Source organism: Lathamus discolor, chromosome 11 (assembly GCF_037157495.1).
Source record: "Lathamus discolor isolate bLatDis1 chromosome 11, bLatDis1.hap1, whole genome shotgun sequence".
Lineage (NCBI taxonomy): Eukaryota > Metazoa > Chordata > Aves > Psittaciformes > Psittacidae > Lathamus > Lathamus discolor.
In genome coordinates, this window is record NC_088894.1 from 15,802,698 (window position 1) to 15,823,593 (window position 20,896).

The 20,896-nt window shown below is 44.9% G+C and overlaps 2 protein-coding genes across 3 annotated transcripts; one reads left to right on the forward strand and one right to left on the reverse strand.

Moving 5' to 3' along the window:
* Window positions 1-1,523: 1,523 nt before the first annotated feature.
* IFT52 (intraflagellar transport 52) lies at window positions 1,524-14,597 on the forward strand. 2 transcript variants are annotated; one of them, XM_065692039.1, is made up of 13 exons: window positions 1,524-1,714; window positions 3,173-3,260; window positions 3,510-3,639; window positions 4,556-4,631; window positions 4,714-4,785; window positions 5,747-5,873; window positions 8,448-8,534; window positions 9,300-9,368; window positions 10,034-10,188; window positions 11,161-11,248; window positions 12,554-12,662; window positions 13,560-13,705; window positions 14,248-14,597. In XM_065692039.1, the coding sequence occupies exons 1-13, from the start codon at window positions 1,596-1,598 to the stop codon at window positions 14,329-14,331; spliced, it is 1,350 nt and encodes a 449-aa protein (XP_065548111.1). In that variant the 5' UTR covers window positions 1,524-1,595; the 3' UTR covers window positions 14,332-14,597. The 2 variants fall into 2 exon arrangements, with proteins under 2 accessions (XP_065548111.1, XP_065548112.1); XM_065692040.1 differs by lacking the exon at window positions 3,173-3,260 and having other exon boundaries at window positions 1,640-1,714.
* Window positions 14,598-16,717: 2,120 nt separating this feature from the next.
* Window positions 16,718-19,761, reverse strand: LOC136020329 (uncharacterized). The gene is given in 4 exon segments (XM_065691332.1): window positions 16,718-17,031; window positions 18,732-19,059; window positions 19,061-19,394; window positions 19,445-19,761. Coding segments are annotated over 3 exon segments (768 nt in total). The 5' UTR covers window positions 19,573-19,761; the 3' UTR covers window positions 16,718-17,031; window positions 18,732-18,753.
* Window positions 19,762-20,896: the final 1,135 nt, after the last annotated feature.

Below are 20,896 nucleotides of genomic sequence, written 5' to 3' on the forward strand. Positions count from 1 at the left end.
GAAATTGGGACTAACACACTGACTGGCTGGGATGGAACTGTGAGTTCTTAACTTTTGCTCTTTGAATTTCTCTCTAAGTAACGGTTTCCTCCTGGGTAGGGAAAGTGAGACACTGGTTAGTATGATTTCCCCTTAGACTGTCTTATGCTAGTTGGCAGAACTGTATTCACTCTGGTTGTATTTCTGGTAGAGGTATGTACCCTCACTCACATCAACAGGCGTGTGCCTGAAACTGGCCACTCTTAGCTTTTTTTTTTTAATCTTTTGTGTGGCACTAACCTGTGTCAAAGGGGTTCCCCCTCTCTTCCCCAGTAGTGAGGAAAACTCTTCACACTACCAAGAGCTTTGGCTTCTTTCCTTGAAGTGGACTGTGCAGAAGCAACCACAAGGCTGTTAAGTAGAACCCAGTTTGTGGGAGAAAAAGCCCAGATGAGGAAAGGGCAGAGCCGCTTGGAAAAAACAAAAATAACCTTCTGGCCAAATCTGTCTTGGGATGGGGACTTCTTTCACAGCACACGGGCCTGAGGCACACAAACACTGCTACGAAAAGCATGACCTGAAGCACGGTGGAACAGAGGATAACGCACAGTGATGAGACCCTGAACGCTCTGGTGTTCATCTGAATGTGCCACTGATGCAGACCAGCGTCCCAGGTTCAGCAAACTATGACAAACACGTTATTTATTTTTGCCTTAATTAAAATGCTGGTGTACTCCCTGAATGTCACTTTTTACTTTCTTTTTTTTTTTTTTTTTAAGTTGTTCTGTTGCTGTGGGTTGGAGAAGCTCATGAGCTCCATCGGCTGTAAGCTGCCCAAGGCACCATCGGCCCAACCACAGGGTTTCCTAAAAGCTGTGTTGATGCTCATGCTGTTAAGCTTGTGCTGGAGCGCAATTACCAGTTACCTTGTACCTGCTGCAGGCATCTGTGCTATGCTGTGGTTTGTATTAAAGTGTACACGTGCTTGTCCTTCCACAGCTGCCCTGCGTGTGAAGGGAGCGGCGGATTTCCCGCTGTGCTGTACCGCGGATGTACCCTGACACGTGCCTGCACGTGGAGTCACTGGCACTTTTCCAGCTTAAATAACTGAAGCATCCCCGTTCCAGGCTCCCAGCACTGGATTTGGCTGGTTCTGTGGACCAGCAGCTTGCTGCTGGAGGGGATACGGGCCGGGCCTGCGCGGCTGCCGAGGACAGGTTCGTCGGGAGCTGGCCGCAGCCGTTGAGCGGCCAAGGCTCGGCGCTCTGCGGCGCCGGGTTCAGCCTGGCGGCAACAAGAGGCAGGGGACACCTGGAACAAGTGCCCGGCCCGGTGGGGCGGAGCGCAGAGCCCCGCTTCCCTCCCAGCCTGCCGCAATGGTACCGCCCCGGCCCCCCTGCCGGGGAATGGAGCAATCCGTCGCAGCGCTCCCGCGTTCGGGGTGATGCACTCCGCGCATGCGCCTCCGCTGTCCGGCGTTGCCGGGTGGAGGCGGGCGGGGGGTGGTGTTTACGCGCCGCGCCTTGAGCGCGGGGGTTGGGTTCGGGTTCGGGTTCGCTCCCCGTGGCCGGAGCTGCTGTCCTTCGGTGCGCCCTGCGGCAGCCCCGGGTCACCATATGGAGGGGGGCCTGCGGGACGCCATCGTCTTCAATGCGTCCAAAGGGGAGGCTTTCACTCTCGCCAGCGGCTACAAATCCCTGCGGAAAAGGCTTCGCGGTAACTGGAAGGTTCAGAGGTGAGGGGCAGTGTCGTGACCAGCTCAGCTGATGGGCTGCACCTGAGGGAAGGGGCTGGGCGCCTCATCCCCACCGCGCTGGTTTACCGGCAGAGATCCCAAGACGCATGTGATCCTTCCTGAGTGCCCGAATAGTTTTTGGGAATGGGCATCATAAGCAAAGATTGGTTTTTACAGTGATTGAGCTCTGTGGCATTAGCTGCAATTCGCCTGTGCATAGATGACTTTGGAGCTTCCAGCTATCGTATGTGGTCCTGCCCCTGGGCTGGGTCAGTCCCAAGCACAAACACACGCTGGGGAAGTCTGGATGGAGCTGCCCTGGGAAGAAAGACTTAGGGGCATTGGTCAGTAACAAGCTCCCCGTGACCCGGCTTCAGTGTGCGCTTAGAACCACCCCCCAACTCCCCCCGTGCTGGGCTGCACCCTCAGAGTGTGAGCAGCAGCTCAGGGAGGGGATTCTCCCCCTCTGTGGTCTCGGGAGACCCCCCCCTCCCCCCTGCAGCCCTGATCCAGCTCTGGGGCAGCAGCATAAGAGGGACATGAAAATGTTGGAGCGAGTCTGGAGGAGACCACAGAGATGCTACGAGGGCTGGAGCAGCTCTGCTCTGGAGCCAGGCTGAGAGAGCTGGGCTGGGGCAGCCTGGACAAGAGAAGGCTCCTGAAGGGGAGACCTGAGAGCAGCTCCAGTGCCTAAAGGGGCTGCAGGGAACCTGGAGAGGGGCTTTGGACAAGGGCCTGTAGGGACAGGCCAAGGGGAATGGCTTGAACCTGCCCGAGGGGAGACTGAGATGAGCTCTTAGGCAGAAGCTCTTCCCTGTGAGGGTGCTGAGGCGCTGGCACAGGGTGCCCAGAGAAGCTGTGGCTGCCCCATCCCTGGCAGTGCTCAAGGCCAGGTTGGACACAGGGGCTTGGAGCAAGCTGCTCCAGTGGAAGGGGTCCCTGCCTGTGGCAGGGATTCGGAACTGGAGAAGCTTTAAGGTCTCTTCCAACTCAAACCAATCTGGGATCCTATGACCTGTGGAAGAGATGGAGTGTGAATTATAAGAGTGCAATTTCTGATATAGGTTTTGAGCCTATGTTGATTTAGAGTTTTGAGATAAAAACATAGCAGCCCTTGTACACATGATATTGCCTGTCCACTACAAAATGTGCCCAGAGCAAAAAACAAAAAATAAGAAAATAATAAGAGGAAGCTCATTAGATGGCAAGTTTAATAGCAGATGTGGCAGTTTATGCCACTACTGGATCTGCCACCATACCTTATTAGAGGAGCTTTACCTTTTAGTGGGTTGAAATTTGTAAGGATTGGTTTTGCTTGTCAACTTTAAAAAAGATGCAAAGTGACTGAAATGATGTGCTTTGTGTTTGGCATTCCTTTAAAAAAAACCCAGCTATATAAGGAGAGAAAACCTGTAGTCCAGGATGAGAGCCAAGAATAACGCGTGTCTTTATTCACAGCTTAAAAGATGAGATCACATCTGAGAAACTGTTTGGGGTAAAATTGTGGATTACAGCAGGCCCAAGAGAAAAGTTCAGTGCTGCTGAGGTAAGAATTCAGTAGCTATCTGCAAATTAAGTATGTTTTAAGTTTTGCTTAATGCAAAATAGAAAAGAACAACCCAGAAGAATTTGCAGTGTACTGCTTTTAAATGAATTTACACCAGTTGAGATATGAATTTCTCACAGGATAAGTGAATTGCATGTGGTCAGAATCATTCACCTTCTGTCTTCTCCTTATAACTTCCTGCAGTCTTTTGTGTAGCTTTTCACATGTTTGTTCTTTGTTGTTTTCCAGTTTTCCGTTCTGAAGAAATTCCTGGAGGATGGTGGAGCCATCCTGGTGATGCTGAGAGAAGGTGGCGAATCCCGATACAGCACAAATATTAACTTTCTGCTAGAAGAGTATGGGATTGTTTTCAATAATGGTAATGGGGCTCACTGATAGCTCTTGTTTATCTGTCCTCAGCAAAATCTAAAGAGCAGGTTCAGCCTTTGTAGATGTATGCCAAGCAGATCCCTCTCACAAAGTACCTGTTGGTCTAAGAGATTTTTTTTCTTGAAATGTCGATATACCTGGCAGTGTAATACTGGAGCACACTAAGGGCTTTCCATGGGCAGAATGCCTTAATAATGTAGCCATCTCCCTTCCTTTGCTCTAGTTGTAGATTTAATGGTATTTACTACCAAAAATTAATTCTTGGATAACAAGCCTCTCATTTCAAATATTTTTCCATGTGTTTTATTAGATTGAATCACTCACACTGAAAAAGCAGTGGCCCTTTTCTTTAGCAGACCAATAGAATGCCACTCATTAGTTTTTCCACTGCCAATATGGAAAAATACGCAAACAAAGCAGCTATATCTCAGTGTACATAAAATATTTTCAGGGTCTTTGGTGGCATTTCTAGACTAAGCCTTTTTTGCATCAACAGTGTTTGATTCATTGTGCTTTTGGAAGATGTATAAAAAAAGAATTAACTTAGAATCATAGTGTGGTTTGGGTTAGAAGAGTCCTTCAAGATCATCTAGTTCCAGCACCCTGCCACTTGTAAAACTTGATACATACTCTTTACTGGATCCTTTTGCCTCTTCTTTGCAGAAGATGTGCTTATTTTTCATATTTTTATTTGAACATGCAGATACATTCTTGTTCTAAATCTGGATGTCCAAAAGGAAACAGTAGTGAAGGCTGATTTGGGTCCTCTTGGGAGCCACATGTCAGCTTCCTAGTGTTAGAAGCAAACACTCAGGAAATCCAAGAGCTAAACTAATTTTTCATTGCTGTATCTAGCACACTGATCAGCTAAGATGTAAATTTCTTAATTTTCTTTTTTCTTCGAGATGCTGTGGTACGAAACGTATATTACAAGTACCACCACCCAAAAGAAGCGCTAATCTCTGATGGAGTTTTGAATAGGTAAATATTTGGGGTATATAAATCTTTAAACTCTTACAATCCGTATTGTTTTCAGTAAGTTTTGCTTTTCAACATCTTGTAGGGGAATCAGTGAATCTGCAAGAAAAACAGTGCTTGAGACAACAGATGAAGATGGAAACGGACATGACTCACAGTAAGTGTTTTCTCTTGAGGAAGCTGATGTGAAAATACTGTGAATAACTCGGAGTTACCCAGTTTGTAACCTAGCAGGAGTATATTGTGCTTGTGTTGAGGTTTTCCAATGTATTTCTCTCTCGGCTTCTTGCTCCTCAAAGCTTTATCTGGAAAGGAAGATCTGTTTAGTAGCGCTTGATAAGCAGCAAAGGAGCAGGAGTGATAGATTTTGAAGGGAATTATTACTCTTGCAACTGGATCTTTTTGTCCCTGTTCCGTGGAATTGAATTAAATTAAACAATGTAAATACGAGTAACCTCTCAATAGGGGGTGGTCTGGCTACAGGCATGATCAGACCTACCTGTTTTTTGAAGAGTCTTAAGCCAGGGTAAGATAAACATCTCTTGCAGTTTCTAGTTTTCCATCCCTTTGTGCTACAGAGGAGAGAAAAGGCATTGAGAAGAAGACAGCTTTTCTGTAACTATTAATGTTTGTATTCTTCGTTGCTAGTTATTTCATAGAACTAAATGACCATGTGGTTGACTACAAGGAAAAATGTAAATGTAAAACCATTTTGGGCTGGGTTTTTTGGTTTTATTTTGGGTGTTTTTGGGTTTGTTTGGTTTTGGGGATTTTTTTGTTTTGTTTTGTTTTGTTTTGGGTGTTGTTTTGTTTTGTTTGTTTGTTTGTTTTTTAATTTTGTTCCAGAATATATATTCATCTGTGAGTTAAATATCCCTCAGGTACAAGAGTGTGCTAACAGAAATCAAGAGTGTACTTTGTTCATTACTGAAGACAAATCATCAACCTGGAAAAACCTGTAGAAGAGACTGAAATGTCATTATAATGATGTAATTCTTGGAAGGCATTGACATTCCAGCGCTAGCCCACAGTTACAGTGTGTATTTCAGGCAGACAGACTGAGTTTTATGCCTGCCTGATCCATGCAGATACTTACAGGGTTCCTGTATTTTCTGCAGAGCTCTCACTTTCGTGTATCCATTTGGTGCCACACTGAATGTGATGAAGCCAGCAGTGGCTATTCTGTCAACAGGATCTGTCTGCTTCCCACTCAACAGGCCTATTCTTGCTTTCTATCAGCATGAGGTATGATTCTGCATGTAACAAACCATGCTTTCTTCTACCCCCCACAGAAATTGTTAGTGTGTCTTCTGGGAGTACTTACAGACTGAGTTCTTGCTGGCTGAACATGAGCCTGCAGTGTGACCAGGTAGCCAAGAAGGCCAACAGTATCCTGGCCTGTATCAGCATAACTGTGGCCAGCAAGACCAGGGCAGTGATTGTCCCCCTGTACTGGGCGTTGGTGAGGCCACATGCGGAATCCTGTGCTCAACTCTGTGCCCCTCACTACAAGACAGACGTTGAGGTGCTGGAGCAGGGCCAGAGAAGGGCTGGTGAAGGGTCTGGAGCACAAGTGTGATGAGGACTTGGGGGGGTTTAGTCTCGAGAAGAGAAGGCTCAGGGGGGACCTTACTGCTCTCTACAGCTGCCTGCAGGAGGATGGAGCCAGGAGGGGGCTGGTCTCTACCCCCAAGGAACAAGTGACAGGACAAGAGGAAATAGCCTCAAGCTGTGCCGGGGAGGTTTAGATGGAGATGAGGAACAATTACTTCCCCAAAAGGGTGCTCAGGCATTGGAATACACTGCCCAGGGCAGTGGTGGAGTCACCACCCCTGGAAGCGTTCACAAACCATTTAGATGAGGCCCTCAGTGATATGGGTTAGTGGTGGCCTTGACAGTGCTGGAGAACAATTGGACTTGATGATCTTAAAGGTCTTTTCCAATCCATCTGATTCTATGATTCTGGTTTTGATGTATCTGCAAACTCCTGATGAGCCTGTCTTCTTTTATGGTAAACTTCTTTGCATGGGGTAAAGAGGATAATTTGATGGTCAGCAAAGATTATATTCTTCGGTTGATAGATGGATATTTTTAGTTTGAAATTTGGTTTTTTTTCCCACTCCTTTAGTGGTCATTTATTAAGATTATAATTAGCTTCATCAATACACCATATTGTGTTAAGGAAGAGGACTGTCACCTTGGAGCCAGTAGATGTTCTATGTAGTGTAAACCATCCAGCCTTGTTAATTTATAAACCCAACCATAAATCTATTAGTAGTTAATAAGTGCAAACAAAGGATTAATATTGTTGACAAAGGTAAGCACATTAACACATTTTTTACTGTGTAGATGAGTTTCTAACACTACTATGTTTTTTTGATATCTTTGTTAGTTGGTCGTCTAAGGATGCCCAAGGTCATCCCCCCCATGTTGTGGCTGAATAAAGTCCATAAAACAAACACAATACAGCAGCATGAAGTGAATGTACAAGTACACTTACTGTTTGCATTTTGTCTGCAACTGTCAGGGTAAGATACAATAAAATCCCTCCACGCACACAGTATTGGCACATAGATCCAGTGGACTCCCCCAGACTCATGTCTAGTTTTGAACCCATGATAATCTGAAATTATGTGCATTAATGATGAAGTTGTCTTTTTGCAAGATAAGTCATCTAAATTCTGCAAAGCCTTAACTCAAGGCCAAGTAAGATGGGATTTGGCCAGATTAGATGGGTTCAAAGCCAGGTTGAATGGGGCTTTGGGCAACCTGGTTCAGTGGAAGGTGCCACTGCCCATGGCAGGGGGTTGGAACTGAATAATATTTAAGGTCCATTCCAACCCAAACCATTCCATGATTCTGTATGAGAACTCTACTGGGATTATAGCCTTGCTGGTTGACGTTCTTTTTTCAAGACTGTGCCTGTTTATGTGGGGCCTCATGTGCTTCACCTAATGGGTATGGAGAGGAGTGCTTTCTCATAAGGATTATAACAACGACATTGTGCTGCAAGTGAAATCTGTATAATGTGTAGTTCATGAGTTGATTACTGGAGTGTTCTTCCTTTGATCTAGTACTGTGACATGAATGTCAAATAGGTGGCATCATTTTTCCTGTCTACCTCAAGGAAATTTTAGGCACAAGGGTAGAAGATGAAGGCAGAGACAGAAGTTCTCAGGCAGAGCAGAGAAACTTGGTAGAAAGAAAACAAGATCTCAGAATGAAAAAGAGATCCAGTAAAGAATAGCAACTGAAAGTGCTATTGTGGGTAACGCATGTAGAACTTGGGTTAAAACCTTGCAAAACAAGGAGTACAAAACATCAAACGTTTTTTGAACGAACTGGAGCTTTATTTCAGGTATCTTCAAATTTGTTACAGCAGTATGTATGGTTATATCGTGATGAGTTTCATAGTCGGTGCAGGAGCATTGCAGGGTTCCTTGTCCTCTTGAAAACTTACGGTTTCTTGTGTATGTCTTCCTGGAAGGATTAAGAGTAATCTTAGAGAAGAATTCCAAAGATGTCTCATGAGTATCCTCTTAAGGCTCGGTCAATTGTCTGTCTACTCTTACATAATGCAGATCAGTATTTTTAATAAATTTGTGAACCTTAACAGCATAAACACTTAGAATGCTGCTGTGTCGTGCTCCTGTGAGCTTGCTGAGTTTGAAAATGCTTTCGTCACTACTTAGTCCAAGATTTCCTATTTCTTTGTTTCTTTAAATCACTTTCTAATTAGACAGCATTAACGATTTCCCCAAAACTGTGATTCGGAAGATCTGGAAGGATTTTTTGCTATATTGTATTCTTTGTTGATAGAATCAGGGTGGAAAGATGGCAGCGCTGGGCTCTTCCCACATGTTCAGTGATCAATATTTAGATAAAGAAGAAAATGGGAAGATTATGGTAAGGTTTTTTTGTTTGGTTTTTTGTTTGTTTTGGGTGGTTTGTTTTTTTTTTGGTTGGTCTGAGTTTGGGTTTTTTTTTCTCCCTAAGGTTTTCTTAAAAAAAACCCAACACCCCCCCCCCCCCCAAAAAAAAACAAAAAAAAAACAACCCAGGCTCACTCACAAGCTTCATGTTAGAGCAAGACAGCTTTGAAATGGATTCAGCATGGAGATTCTAACCCACTACTAACATCCTTAGGAGGCTGTCACAGCACAACTAACAGGAAGAAGCTTTTAAAGATAGTTTCTTATTTATCTTATAGGACTTATAAGTTTTTCCTACTTCTGTTCATCTCTTTAGTTATTAGTATTGATGTAGTTTGTTGGAGTTTTTTGTTTACTGCTTTTCCTTAGCTTCTCTAGCGCTTTGTTATGGCCACTGATTAATAATAAACTTTTACATATATGGCTCCTGATACCTGAAGGTTGTAATGCGCTTTCCAAAGTGGCATATGTCACCTGCTGTGTAAGAAGGGGAGTTTCCTGCTGAGGTGTTCCTGAAAGTATGCACCTTTTACAGAGTGCGCTCATTGCCATGACTCGTTGCTTCCATATGTAAATACAAATAAAGTTCTTATTTTCCCCACAGATATTCTTTGATATAGTACCCTTTTTTTCCTTCTTTTTCATAGTATGTTATGGAATGGATTTAATATGAATGTTTAAGCATAATACAAGATTACTTGGACCCTCCTGAAATTAATTAAGTTTTGCCCTTCTCCAGGATGTGCTTTTCCAATGGCTCACAACATCAGATATCCATTTGAATCAGATGAATAAGGAGGATCCTGAGGTAAGAGATCCATCATAAGGATGTAGCAGCACCAGTCTTCACAAACTGTGTATTTAGCAGAAAATGGTTCACAGTTGCATGGTGGCTGTTGTTGCAGACCCTTTATTCAGTGTCAAAGATTGAGTAGAGAGTTTAGACGTAAAAAGTAATGATGTTGTATCTCTCAGACTTAGGTTGCTATTCTTTACAAGATTTCATTTGTGAAAGTCTTTCCCCTGAGCCCTCAGACAAGATGAAGGTGCATGAAATGAAGGCAGATTTTCTGTGTATGGATAGGGATCAACCTGTTGGCAATTTTAGTTGGTTTTGTTGGGGTTCTTATAACTGACATATGCAAACACGATTTTTATTTGGAAATGTCATATGGGATAAAATTGCATCCTCTGTATACATAAAAAGAACAGTCTTGCACAGGTGACTAGTAAGCTGTTTCTTTTCATTCCAAAGAATTAACAGTGGCCCCGTGGCAGGTAGCTTTACAGCTGAGAGAATATTTGTGCAGATTCCTAGTCTAATAAGCTGTGCTGCAAAGGGTTCTACCTGGTGAAAACTGAAATAATTACTTCTAAATGAGACTTCAGGTGAGAGATAAACTAGAGATAGACTACGTAAATGGGTTGGACTTTTTAAAACATAAGTGTGTGTATCTGTGTGTGTGTTTTCAGATTTCAGACTATACTATGCTCCCAGATACAGCTGCACTGTCTGAGCAGCTGCGAGTCTGTCTGCAGGAAGGAGATGAGAACCCAAGAGACTTCACAAAGCTGTTTGATATGTCCCTTTATCAGATGGATACAACTGCCCTTCCTTCAGTTATCAAGTCAGCAGCTGTGATTTCCTTTCCTTTCCATTCTTGTTCCTTTCCCTTTCCTTTTCCATCCCATATTATGCATTTTCTGTTTCTGCTTAAAAGCAGATGGGACTGAGCTCAAGGCAGCATTCTGAATATGGATGTACCAGAAGATTGATTGTACAAGTGTGACAGTGATATTTTCTCTTTCTTCTTGTCTTAGCTGTAGTTTCTGATATTGTTTATTCCTTTTTTCTGACTACTGCTGATTTAGTGAACTGATATTTTAGGAGAGTTATCTGCAGTGATGTTGAGCACTTTCTGGAGTGATAACCAAGAGCTGCTTATTTTTCCATTTTTTAATTACTTGGCATTTATTGAATTGCATTTTCAGTAATTGTGTCTGAATATTGCTACTGTTTTACCAGGTCTGTATTGCTGGCAGCTTTGTCCCTCATAAATCCTTTGTTGCCCAGCTCATGTGTGAATACATTAAGTAGCAGCAGTCTTAAAACAGATTCCATTAAATTCCACTCTGTTGCAGACACTCTTTCTTCTTCCTCTGTATTTTTGTATTTTCACTAGGTGTGAGTTCATAGTGAGATCTCCTGATCCTGTAACATTTTTTAGATAGTTTTTGCTAGTGGAATTCCTGAAAAGTCTTTTTGAAGTCCTAGGTCTGCTCTTTTTGAATGGGATCACTTTGTCCTGATGCCTCTATTTAAAAGTTGTTTTAACTACAGAGGTGCAGTACCTTTATTTTTTATCATCTTACATACCAACTTCTCATTACTCTTTGTCATAATTTTAACTAATTTGCTTGCTGTAGAAGTCAGTTATTACTCGTGTAAGTTCTCTGGGGTCCTTCTAAACTCAGATATTCCTGAGGTATTATGCTATGACTGTGTATAATGTCATAGAGACTCTGCATCTCTCTAGCCTGCAAGTGGAAATAGATGTTGTAATTTCTTCTCTCACACTTTGTCTTTTTCTGTGCTGCAGAGCTTATGAACAGCTGAATGTGAAACATGAACCTCTCCAACTCATTCAGCCTGAATTTGAGACTCCACTACCTGTCCTCCAGCCAGCTGTGAGTAATCTCCTGGCTAATACAGCCACGTAGAGCCCTTGTTTCATGTGTCGTATACATAGTTCTTAAAAAAAAAAAAAACCAAAAAAACCCCACACACACGAAAAAAAAAAGAACCAATCTCCCCAAAAAAAACCAATATAAAAACCAACAGTCCCTCCCCCCCAAAAAAAAACCAAACCAAAACCCAAATAATAGTGAGAAATGCTGTAGTAATAAGTAATCCCTTTGGAGTTGAATACATTGCAGGACTATTATTTTAGGGAAGTTAGGGAAGAGCACTTATTTACACTCCTAATTTTATCAACAGAGCTTGAAAATGTAACACCTGGTACCACAGCAGAATGTCTTCTGTATATAAACCTTCAGCTTCTTCCAGTTTTGTGAGGTGCTGGTTCAGCCTTTGCTGTGAGAAAAAAACATTGTAGTTCAGAAGGTAGTGGTGATATAAGTTGTGCTAGCTGCCAAGGGGGGAGCCAGGCTGTCCCACTCTTCTTCCATTTCCACATCCTCTGGGGAGGTAAAAAGTGGAGTGTTGGTCTTTTACGGCAAGGGCTGGGAAGAGCCAGCCTAACTTTTACCAACAGAGATTTGGGCTGGTGACAACAACATGAACTATGGCAGTGTCAGACTTACTTGGGAAAGCAAGTACCTTTTGAGTTTTGCCATCATGGCTCTGTTCTTCCTTACCTTGGCAACTGAGGAAGGTAATCACTGTGACCCTTATAGCTGCAGAGGTGCAGCTTGCCTCATGTGCTGCCATTAAAAAACACAAGACTACCTTCATGGAATCATAGAATGGTTTAGGTTGGATGGGACCTTAAAGCTTATCCTGTTCCAACCGCCTCCAAGGGGCAGGGACACCTTCCATTAGACCAGGTTGCTCAAAGCCTCATCCAGCCTTGTGGCATATGCGGTGATTGCATGCGAAAGAAAATACTCTTACCAGAATGAATGTGACATATGTTTCCAGATCGAGGTGTTACAGTGAGCCTAGTACCTCAGCTCCCTCAGCCATCACCTGGGTCTCATGGAGCAAAACTGGAAACAAACTGCCAATGTAGTAAGTCTAGTTGTGATGCTGGGTGATGACGCTTGCATACTTGTGACTATTTTGGAATATTCAGTTATTTTTACAAGATATAAATGGAATTTTTAAAGAGGGGTCCCTTTCTACTGTGGGCTTTGAGGTTGCATTTGACTTTACAAAAGGTTTCTTAAGTCCAGTCTAAGTCCCAAGCTGTTGTCTTAGAGATGTGTAGAAAAAATATGTGGCAATAAACCATGCGAATTCTTCCCTTCAAGGTTTTTCCACCTGCTTTCAGAGAATTGCCTCCTCCCCCTCTGGAGCTGTTTGACTTGGATGAAACGTTTTCTTCTGAAAAAGCTCGTCTTGCAGAGATTACAAACAAATGTAAGCACATTTCTATAGAAAGTCCAAATTTTTGGGGAAAAATTGTTGTATCTGATTTTAAACCATGAGCCTCATTTATGAAAATCCACTACTGTCATTCTGAACTGTGAAATTGGAAGGTCATGGAAATTGCTAATAGGACTTTATGTACCATGCCTTTTTACTTTGTTTCTTACATGACATTTTATTACGTTTCTGCCTGCTGTTTCCCATGTCATGCATGAATTGCTGTGCACACTTGCTGATTATAATTTTTATGCTTTGAAGTTAAAACATAAAGATTATTCTAAATACACCTTAAGTCTAAACAAGATGACAAAGTGCTAGCTGGAGTAGTACTGATGGAGTATGTCATGGCTAGTCCACTCACCTTAGTTATAGAACTTCAACATAGAATCACAGAATAGTTAGGGTTGGAAAAGACCTCAAGATCATCCAGTTCCAACCCCCCTGCCGTGGGCAGGGACACCTCACACTAAACCATCTCACCCAAGGCTCTGTCCAGGCTGGCCTTGAACACTGCCAGGGATGGAGCACTCACCACCTCCCTGGGCAGCCCATTCCAGTGCCTCACCACCCTAACAGGAAAGAATTTCCTCCTTAGATCCAATCTAAACTTCCCCTGTTAAGTTTAAACCCGTTACCCCTTGTCCTGTCACTACAGTCCCTGACGAAGAGTCCCTCCCCAGCATCCCTATAGGCCCCCTTCAGGTACTGGAAGGCTGCTATGAGGTCTCCACGCAGCCTTCTCTTCTCCAGGCTGAACAGCCCCAACTTCCTCAGCCTGTCTTCATCCCAGAATGCCAACACCAAACAGAGATTCGTAGTAAGCTTTTGCTCAGTTAATACAGGGATGTGTGATAGTCAACTGCCTTCTTCTCTGGGATGCTTGTTTAGGTACTGATGATGACCTGGAGTTTTATGTACGAAAATGTGGTGATATCGTTGGAGTAACAAGTAAACTCCCAAAGGAGAAGCAAGATGCCAAGCATATCCTGGAGCACATCTTTTTCCAAGTGGTTGAGTTTAAGAAACTGAACCAGGTATTTTCAATAACAGCATTACAAGTGAATAGTTGATACTATCAGCACTGGGCTGATGCATCTTTGTAGCAGCTACGCTTCTCACAGGCAAGAGGTACACTGAGGTGTTAAGATGTTTGTTACACAATAAATTAGACCAGTGAAGTGTGGACTGTTGATCTCTGTAGAATGTGTGGTGCTCAGTTTATTAATTCTCTTATTTGTTTTAATTGAAGGATTAAGACATGCAAGTGTAGTTTTGGTAATTTCAGTTAAATACAGTTCATCAGTGGTACATGGAGTAAAAGCAGTATGCCCTCATGAATGGTCACAGGGCTCCCTAGTGCTACAGTGTGGATGCAAAACCAGGAGTGTTACTCACAGATGCTGCTGTGTGCAGAAATAATTCTTAGTAAGTTTGATGCTTCAAAATTTGGAGCTTATAATCCGTTTGTACTAACAAGTATTCCCTGTTTCTCAAACAGTCTGATTTAGCCAAAAATCAGATCAGTTTCTACCCTGTTGTTAATGATTTTTTTTTCTCTCCTTTTCCCTTTCCTAAGGAACATGATGCTGACATGAGTGAAGCTGGATTTCAGAATGGTAACCAAGACGTGACTTTCCCTAGTTTGAGACAGGCATTTTAGTCAAAATATACTTTTGTTTTGTTTTGGGGTTTTTTTTGGTGTTTTGTTTTGTTTTTTACAACCTCCATGTTCAGTATTGATTGGGACCATCTCAGTAGTTCGCTGGATATTTGAATAATTTATGTGTAGTAGTTTGGATAATTAATGCCTTTTGTGGAAGAACTTGTACTTTGAAAGCACTTTCCAAGTGATTTCCTATTTTTCTACTTCTTTATTAAAACTGTAATTTTATAATATATGGAAAAAAAAATCTCATACAAAGAAAATGTGGGTTGGCTCCTTCTTCCTGGGTTTAGTGTTTATTTTCTTGTAGTAAAGTTTACTGTGGGTTCTGTTTGTACACATAGCCTTTAATTGGGGGAAAGATTGTTCTGGTTGGTGAAATATGCAAAAGAAAATACAGCCATAAATACAGGAGCTGCTGATAATAATGCCTGTCTGTCACCCTGAGGCATCTCCTGTTGTCTCTGCCAAACTGAAGCAAGGAGAGGTGTGTTTGTTACAGGAGAAGGGAAGAATTGAAACTAAGCAGTAATGATATGATTGCAGATCACTGTATCACATAAGACTGGAACTACATCGTTTTGAAATGAAGGGGGACAGCATTTGGATGAAAAAGACTTTAAGATTCAAAGGATTATTATTAAGAAAATGTGGTACTGTGCAGAAACTCAGGAATATTTTTGCTTACAGTTACGTGATCTCTAGCCAGAGATAGTGAGCTAGGTAATGCACAAGAGCAGAAAGTCAAGTGCAATTTATTGACCATGAAATGTTGAAGCTCTTCGCACAGCCAAAATAGAGCCAAGCATATGATTAGTGAGAACAAAAGATTTGTCAACATCGTTAATACTGAGTGTCTTTGTTGCAAGGACTTGTAAGATTGCACTTTTACACCATGTTTTGGATGTCAGTCTGACAGTTGAACTGTTAAACATAAATTCCTCCCCACACAAGTCTTCTGTATGGCCTTTGCGACACCTGGGCTTTATCTTCTACCGTGGTTTTTAACATCAAAACTGCTTTTTTGCAAGAGATCTGTTCATCATTCATCCCACATTTTACACTGCTTCATACTTCATATGCCAGCTTGGTGCAGGTTTTTCTAGAGGTGTCCCAAAGCACCAGCAAAGTTACTGACCAGTGGAGACGTGTTCAGACAAGGTTAGCAGAGGTGGTTGTATCTTCTTACACTGCAGGCATGCCTTTTTCATAGCAGCATCTTTGATATTTTTCATTTCTTTCTCTTCCATTTATTTTTCTTTAAGGCCATGGTTGTCACACAGAGTACTTTGTATATTGCAGCCACAGATTTACATGATACTCTTCATTTTCCCTCTGCAGTATCAAAACCAAACACTCCCCCACCCAGGTTGTAGCAAACAACCATGTGGTGCTCTTGCTCAGTATGGATCTGGTTTGTACTGTCCTGTGGTGTTCACAGTTGTCATAGTTTAAGCCCAGCCAGTGACTCGGCACCACGCAGCTGCTCGTTCACTCCCTTCCTTCATTGGGCCTGCTCCCAGAGGGATGGGGAAGAGAATGGAAAGAATGTAAGCCCCAGGGGCTAAGATAAGAGCAGTCTGATAACTGGAGTATAATACAAAACTACTAATAATAATGATAGGGGAAATAACAAGGAGAGAAAATACGAAACTAAAAAGGCAAAGGGAAAGAAACGAATAAACACAAGTAATGCCCAATAGAATTGATCAGCACCCAGCCAAACCCAAGCAGTGATCTGGGCCTTCTGGGTGACTCCCCTCATTTCTATCCTGGACATGACGTGCTGTGGTATGGAATACCCCTCTGGTTACTTTGGGTCAGGTGTCCCATCTCTGCTTCTTCCTGGCCTCCTGTGCCCCTCCTCCCTGGCAGATCATGAGACTGAAAAGTCCTTGATCAGGGTAAGCATCACTGAGCAACAACTAAAACATCAGTGTGTTACCAGCACTGTTCTCAAACTGAAGTTGAAAACAGCACTGTACCAGCTACTAGGAAGGAGAAAAATAACTTACGGCTGAACCCAGGACAGTAGTTCAAACTATAAATACTGCGCCCTCTCTCTTGTCGCCTGTTCCTGATGTAATGTGGTTTAGAAAGAAGTCAGCTGGGCAGCCAGAGAATACAAGCAACTCCATGTGCTATTTGTCTATAGTGCCTCTTACAGCTGAAGTAAAAGAACAATTTTTCACTGAATGGATGTTTATTTTGGCCAGAAGTTCTAGTGTGAAATGCATGTGGAGGAAATAGCTTGCATCTCGTTCAAAGTTATCCCTTTGTCCCTCTGGAAGTATTTAAACTGTTATTTGGTAAACAGAAGTGCTTAGTTTTGTGAAATACGAACTCACTCCTCTAAACAAGATAAGGTTTTATTGAGGGACAAAGTCAGTAAAGCAAAAGCAACAGCGCTGGGCGCACGACCGTAGCCAGAGGCGCAAATGATTAGTATTTGTTACAGGTTTATATACTTTCACTATTACACTAGTTACATACATATTCATAATTCCTGCATATAGGCTGGGAACATTATAACTAGCTCCAAGAACATGTTATCATAAGTCTCCTCCTCTTGGTGTCTGCGCACTGCTCTGCTGTGATTACGGGCAGGGGTCTTGAGGATGAAGTAAGCAGTCTTCCTCTAGTGAGTAGGGGTCTTCAAGATGAAGTAAGCAGTCTTCCTCACAGTGTACTTTTCACCTTTGGCACAGTTGGATGCCCCAGTAATCACACAACTAGCTTAAACCAGCTATATCTATAATTCTTTTCACACCTAGCAAAGATTTAAAAGAGTGCGACCTTCCTGCAAAATTTATTGCAGGATGGGCAGCCAAGGAGTACCCCAAGCTAGCAGGTGTTTGGGAGGCTCTGTCTCTAAACTAACTGATAAGTAGAAGGATGGTGTGAAATAACTCATTCATGTTTAGTGGGGCCGCTAAATCCTGTTATCTCACCACAGACTTACAACACAAACATTGCTCTTTAAAACTAAGGACACTTTAGAAGACTGGTGTGAAACAATTAACTCATGTTTAGTGGGGCCACTACATTCCACAGACTTACAACATAAACATTGTTCTCTTTCTACAACCTAAGTTAAGCTAAAAAGTACTTTATGTTTTCCAGGCACTAGCTTTTCTTGTATCAAGCCCCCCCCCGCCCCTTTCTTTCTTTTACCTTTACAAATCCTTTTGCTATGTGACTCCATTTTGCTCAAGAGATCTGACCCTTTTTAACTTGTTGTCTAATCTTGTGTCTTTAGCGAGCTTTGTTTCTGTTGTTGTAAACTCCTACAGTTATATCCACATAACCACACCTATGACTTGCGAAAGCCAACACATTTATGTGTTTATCAGAGTTTGGTCATGCAAGTGTGGTAAAGGTGATTCAGAGCCAGGTTGGACGGGGCTTGGAGCACCCTGCTCTAATGGAAGGTGTCCCTGTCCGTGGCAGGGGATTGGAACTGGATGAGTTTTAAGGTCCTTTCCAACTCAAACCATTATATGGTTCAGTGATGATTCTGTGGCTGCTCTTCTCTTAATCTATTCCTAGAAGAGGGCGCAGCATATATTGGTTCTTCAGCAAACCGTAAAGGCCCTGGGCCATGGTTTTAACAAGTAATTCCTCAGGTCTGTGGCTACTGTAAGCAGCCACAGGAGAGGGAAGAATCGCGGCGGGCAGAGGCTGTGCAAGGTGGGGAGCTCTGACAGGAGAGCAAGAGACTGCGGGGGGCGGTTGGGGCGGGCTAGGTTCCTCCTCTCAGCCCGGGCTGCGGACGGTGCAGAGAGATCCCGGGCCGGCAGCTGGGGCGAGGATGAACCTGCACGGAGTCCGAGCAGAGGGAGACCCGCTGCAGGACGGCGGCCCGCGGGAGCTCCCGGGGGGCCGCAGCCTTCCCTGTGCCGCCCGGCGCGGTGCTGCGGCGCCTCTGCCCCGGCGCTCGGGATGCTTTTCTCACCGTGTGCCAGAAGAGGGATCCGCAGCCACGCCGCCTCCCTGCCCGAGCTCCCCGTGGGCAGCGCCGCCATGGCCCGGCGGCGGAGGCCAGCGCCGGACTGCGGTCCCCGTCCTTCACCAAGACCTCCCGGGCCCCTCTGACAGGTAACGGCGGGAGGGGCCGCGCCGCGGGAGCCCAGCCGGGGCCCCCCGCCCGGGGCTCGGCCGTCTTGTCGCGACGTCTGCCTTTCCTCAGCCAGCCGCGCAGCCCCGGGGCGGCCCCGCGGCAGTCTCGGGGGCAGAGGGGCCGCGGGGTCTGCCCGGGCTCCCCTCACGGGTGGGGAAGGAGCTGGAGGCAGCTGCGCTCGGCGGCAGCAGGGCCCCAGCCGGACTAGCGCCCGCGTTCAGCAGAGCTCAGCCTTAGGCCAGGAGCAGCAGAAACCAGGCCCGGGGGAAGCCCATACCTTTACTGCGTGAATACAGAGGTCAGCGGCCGGGGAGGAGGGCGCGGGTCCGCGGGCGGTCACCCCACAGGCCACCGCTGCGGCGAGGAGCCGGGGTAACCCCATGGAGCCTGATGCAGGAACACAGGGACAGGGACAGATACTTCAGCTGGGCATCGGGGGTGTCAGATGTGCAGGTCAGTGCCGGTGGCCTCCTGAAGGCACCAGGCCAAGACAGAGGAATTACCAGAGAGGTCTCCGGGCATGGTGTGGCCAGGTTGGAGCATCCCAGGAACCTCAGCTCCTCGGTACTGGCATCCAGGGACAGGCTGATATCCAGGGGGGCTCTTTATTGCAGGGATCTCCCATGTGGGTGCTGGCAGCTTCCCAGGGGTTGAGAGGTCACTGCTGAGCTCTGTGCTCTTGGAGAGCAGGCTCCCCAGGGCTTTGGAATGCTCTTCTTTCTTGCATGGTGTTGAGGTGTTGTGCAGCAGCGCGTCCATCAGGCAGCCAGCTCTGCTGTGGAGCTCCCCAGGCAAAGTGGACAGGTCAAAGGCAGCCTCCCTGTTGGGGGGCTTGCAGAAGCAGATGAGGCTGAGGTCAGAGATGCCCTGGGTCAGGCTGTGCAGATCAGGCTTCCCACAGCTGCTCAGGGACTCCGACTGCTTAACAGCACACAGAGAACTGCCCTCTGTTATGTTGTCCAAGTCCATGGGAAGCTCCCATGTGTCTGCTTGGAGTCCATGTAGTAAGTGCGGACAGGAGAAGGATGGGTATGGCTGGAAGGTACTGCCACAAACACATTTTCTAGGATTTCCTTTATGGTCAGGATGTTGGTACCATGCTTCTTGGTGGACAGCATGACGCAGAGTCCCACCACTGTCAGGTTTATGGAGATCAGCACGTCCCTGTCAGAATAAAGAGGTTACTGTTCGTTACTGTTCACTGACAAATTGTACACTTAGAGTAGCAGGACCACTCTGTCTCAGTCTTGCTTTGGAGATCGAGGAGCTGAGCAGGCTCCGGGCTAGGTAGGTGGTCATCTGGCCTGTCACTGTCTTGTAAAGCAAATCAGTTATACCACAGCCTGCGCATTGCTTAAAGGTCATAATTGAGCCTCCCTAGAGTTGTATTCATTCAGCCTCATCCTATATACCGCTACTTTTAGCTTTATATGGGGTACGGAGAGTCTCAGTAAACCTCTCTACCTGTTAGTGGTACTAAGAGGGGGCAGGCTTTCCCCAGAATTAAGGCGCTTTGTCCTCTCATTCCTCAAGGCCCTTTGTGGAAGGGGCTAAACCCAGGCTCTAGCTATGATGGGGGAGGCTGAGGAGCAGCTTTCATCTTACCCTTAGTCCCACACATGATAACCCCCCCAGACCTGAAGGGGTCCCACAGCCCACACAGGGCACTAAGGGAGGTCCTCATGGACAGGTCCTCCAGGCAAGCCCCATGCCATACACTGCTCCCCCTCTACCTGGGAGGGATGGAGGTTCTCACCACCAACTCAGCAGTTGTCTTCCAGGCACCCCTAAAGGGGACAGGGGAGGAGAAGATAGCCATTGCAGTCCAAAACCATTTTTACACTGAACACATTAAAAAAGGCAATAAAAAGCTCTTAAATTTACTGCAAAGGAGAGATAGATGGTCGGAAAGAAGGAAGGTTTCCTTTAAAAAGCTAAAGTACTTTTTCCCTTAAAGGTAACTTAAATAAATCAGTTTGTGAGAAATGTTAGAGAAATGAAAGCTACATACCAAAACAATGGACTAAAAAGCACTGCTTAGGCCCAGCTTCTACAGTAAAACCCCTCAAAACCTTGATCCTTTACTACCTCTGTTACTTGGTAAGTGGTTTTTATCCTTCTGGTACTTCATTAACAGGCTAATTGCCTAATTAAGCTAGTATGGGAGAGTGAGAGGGGTTTGTTTGCTTCTGTTTAAGTCCAGGGGCAATGAGGGTGGGCCATGGCCAACTGCTGGAGGTGGATAGATTCCTGAAAGGGCCTGGTTTATTGTAGCTGGTCACTGACCAGCCCTGGAAAGTAGAGGAGTGTGCCCATGGCCTGTGGTCATCTGCTGCTGCAGCAGCAGCAGCAGGATGATGACACACACAGCCTTCCTCCCTACACCAGCACTCAGGCAGGGTCCACAAGAAGTGACTCCACTCTGGTGAGACCCCTGCTCCT

Excerpts from the sequence above, each read along its gene's own strand:
- IFT52 (XM_065692039.1), top strand. The coding sequence starts at position 1,596 with ATGGAGGGGGGCCTGCGGGACGCCATCGTCTTCAATGCGTCCAAAGGG. Across the intron at positions 3,261-3,509 it reads AAAAGTTCAGTGCTGCTGAG|TTTTCCGTTCTGAAGAAATT; the intron begins GTAAGAATTCAG and ends GTTGTTTTCCAG. Across the intron at positions 8,535-9,299 it reads AAGAAAATGGGAAGATTATG|GATGTGCTTTTCCAATGGCT; the intron begins GTAAGGTTTTTT and ends GCCCTTCTCCAG.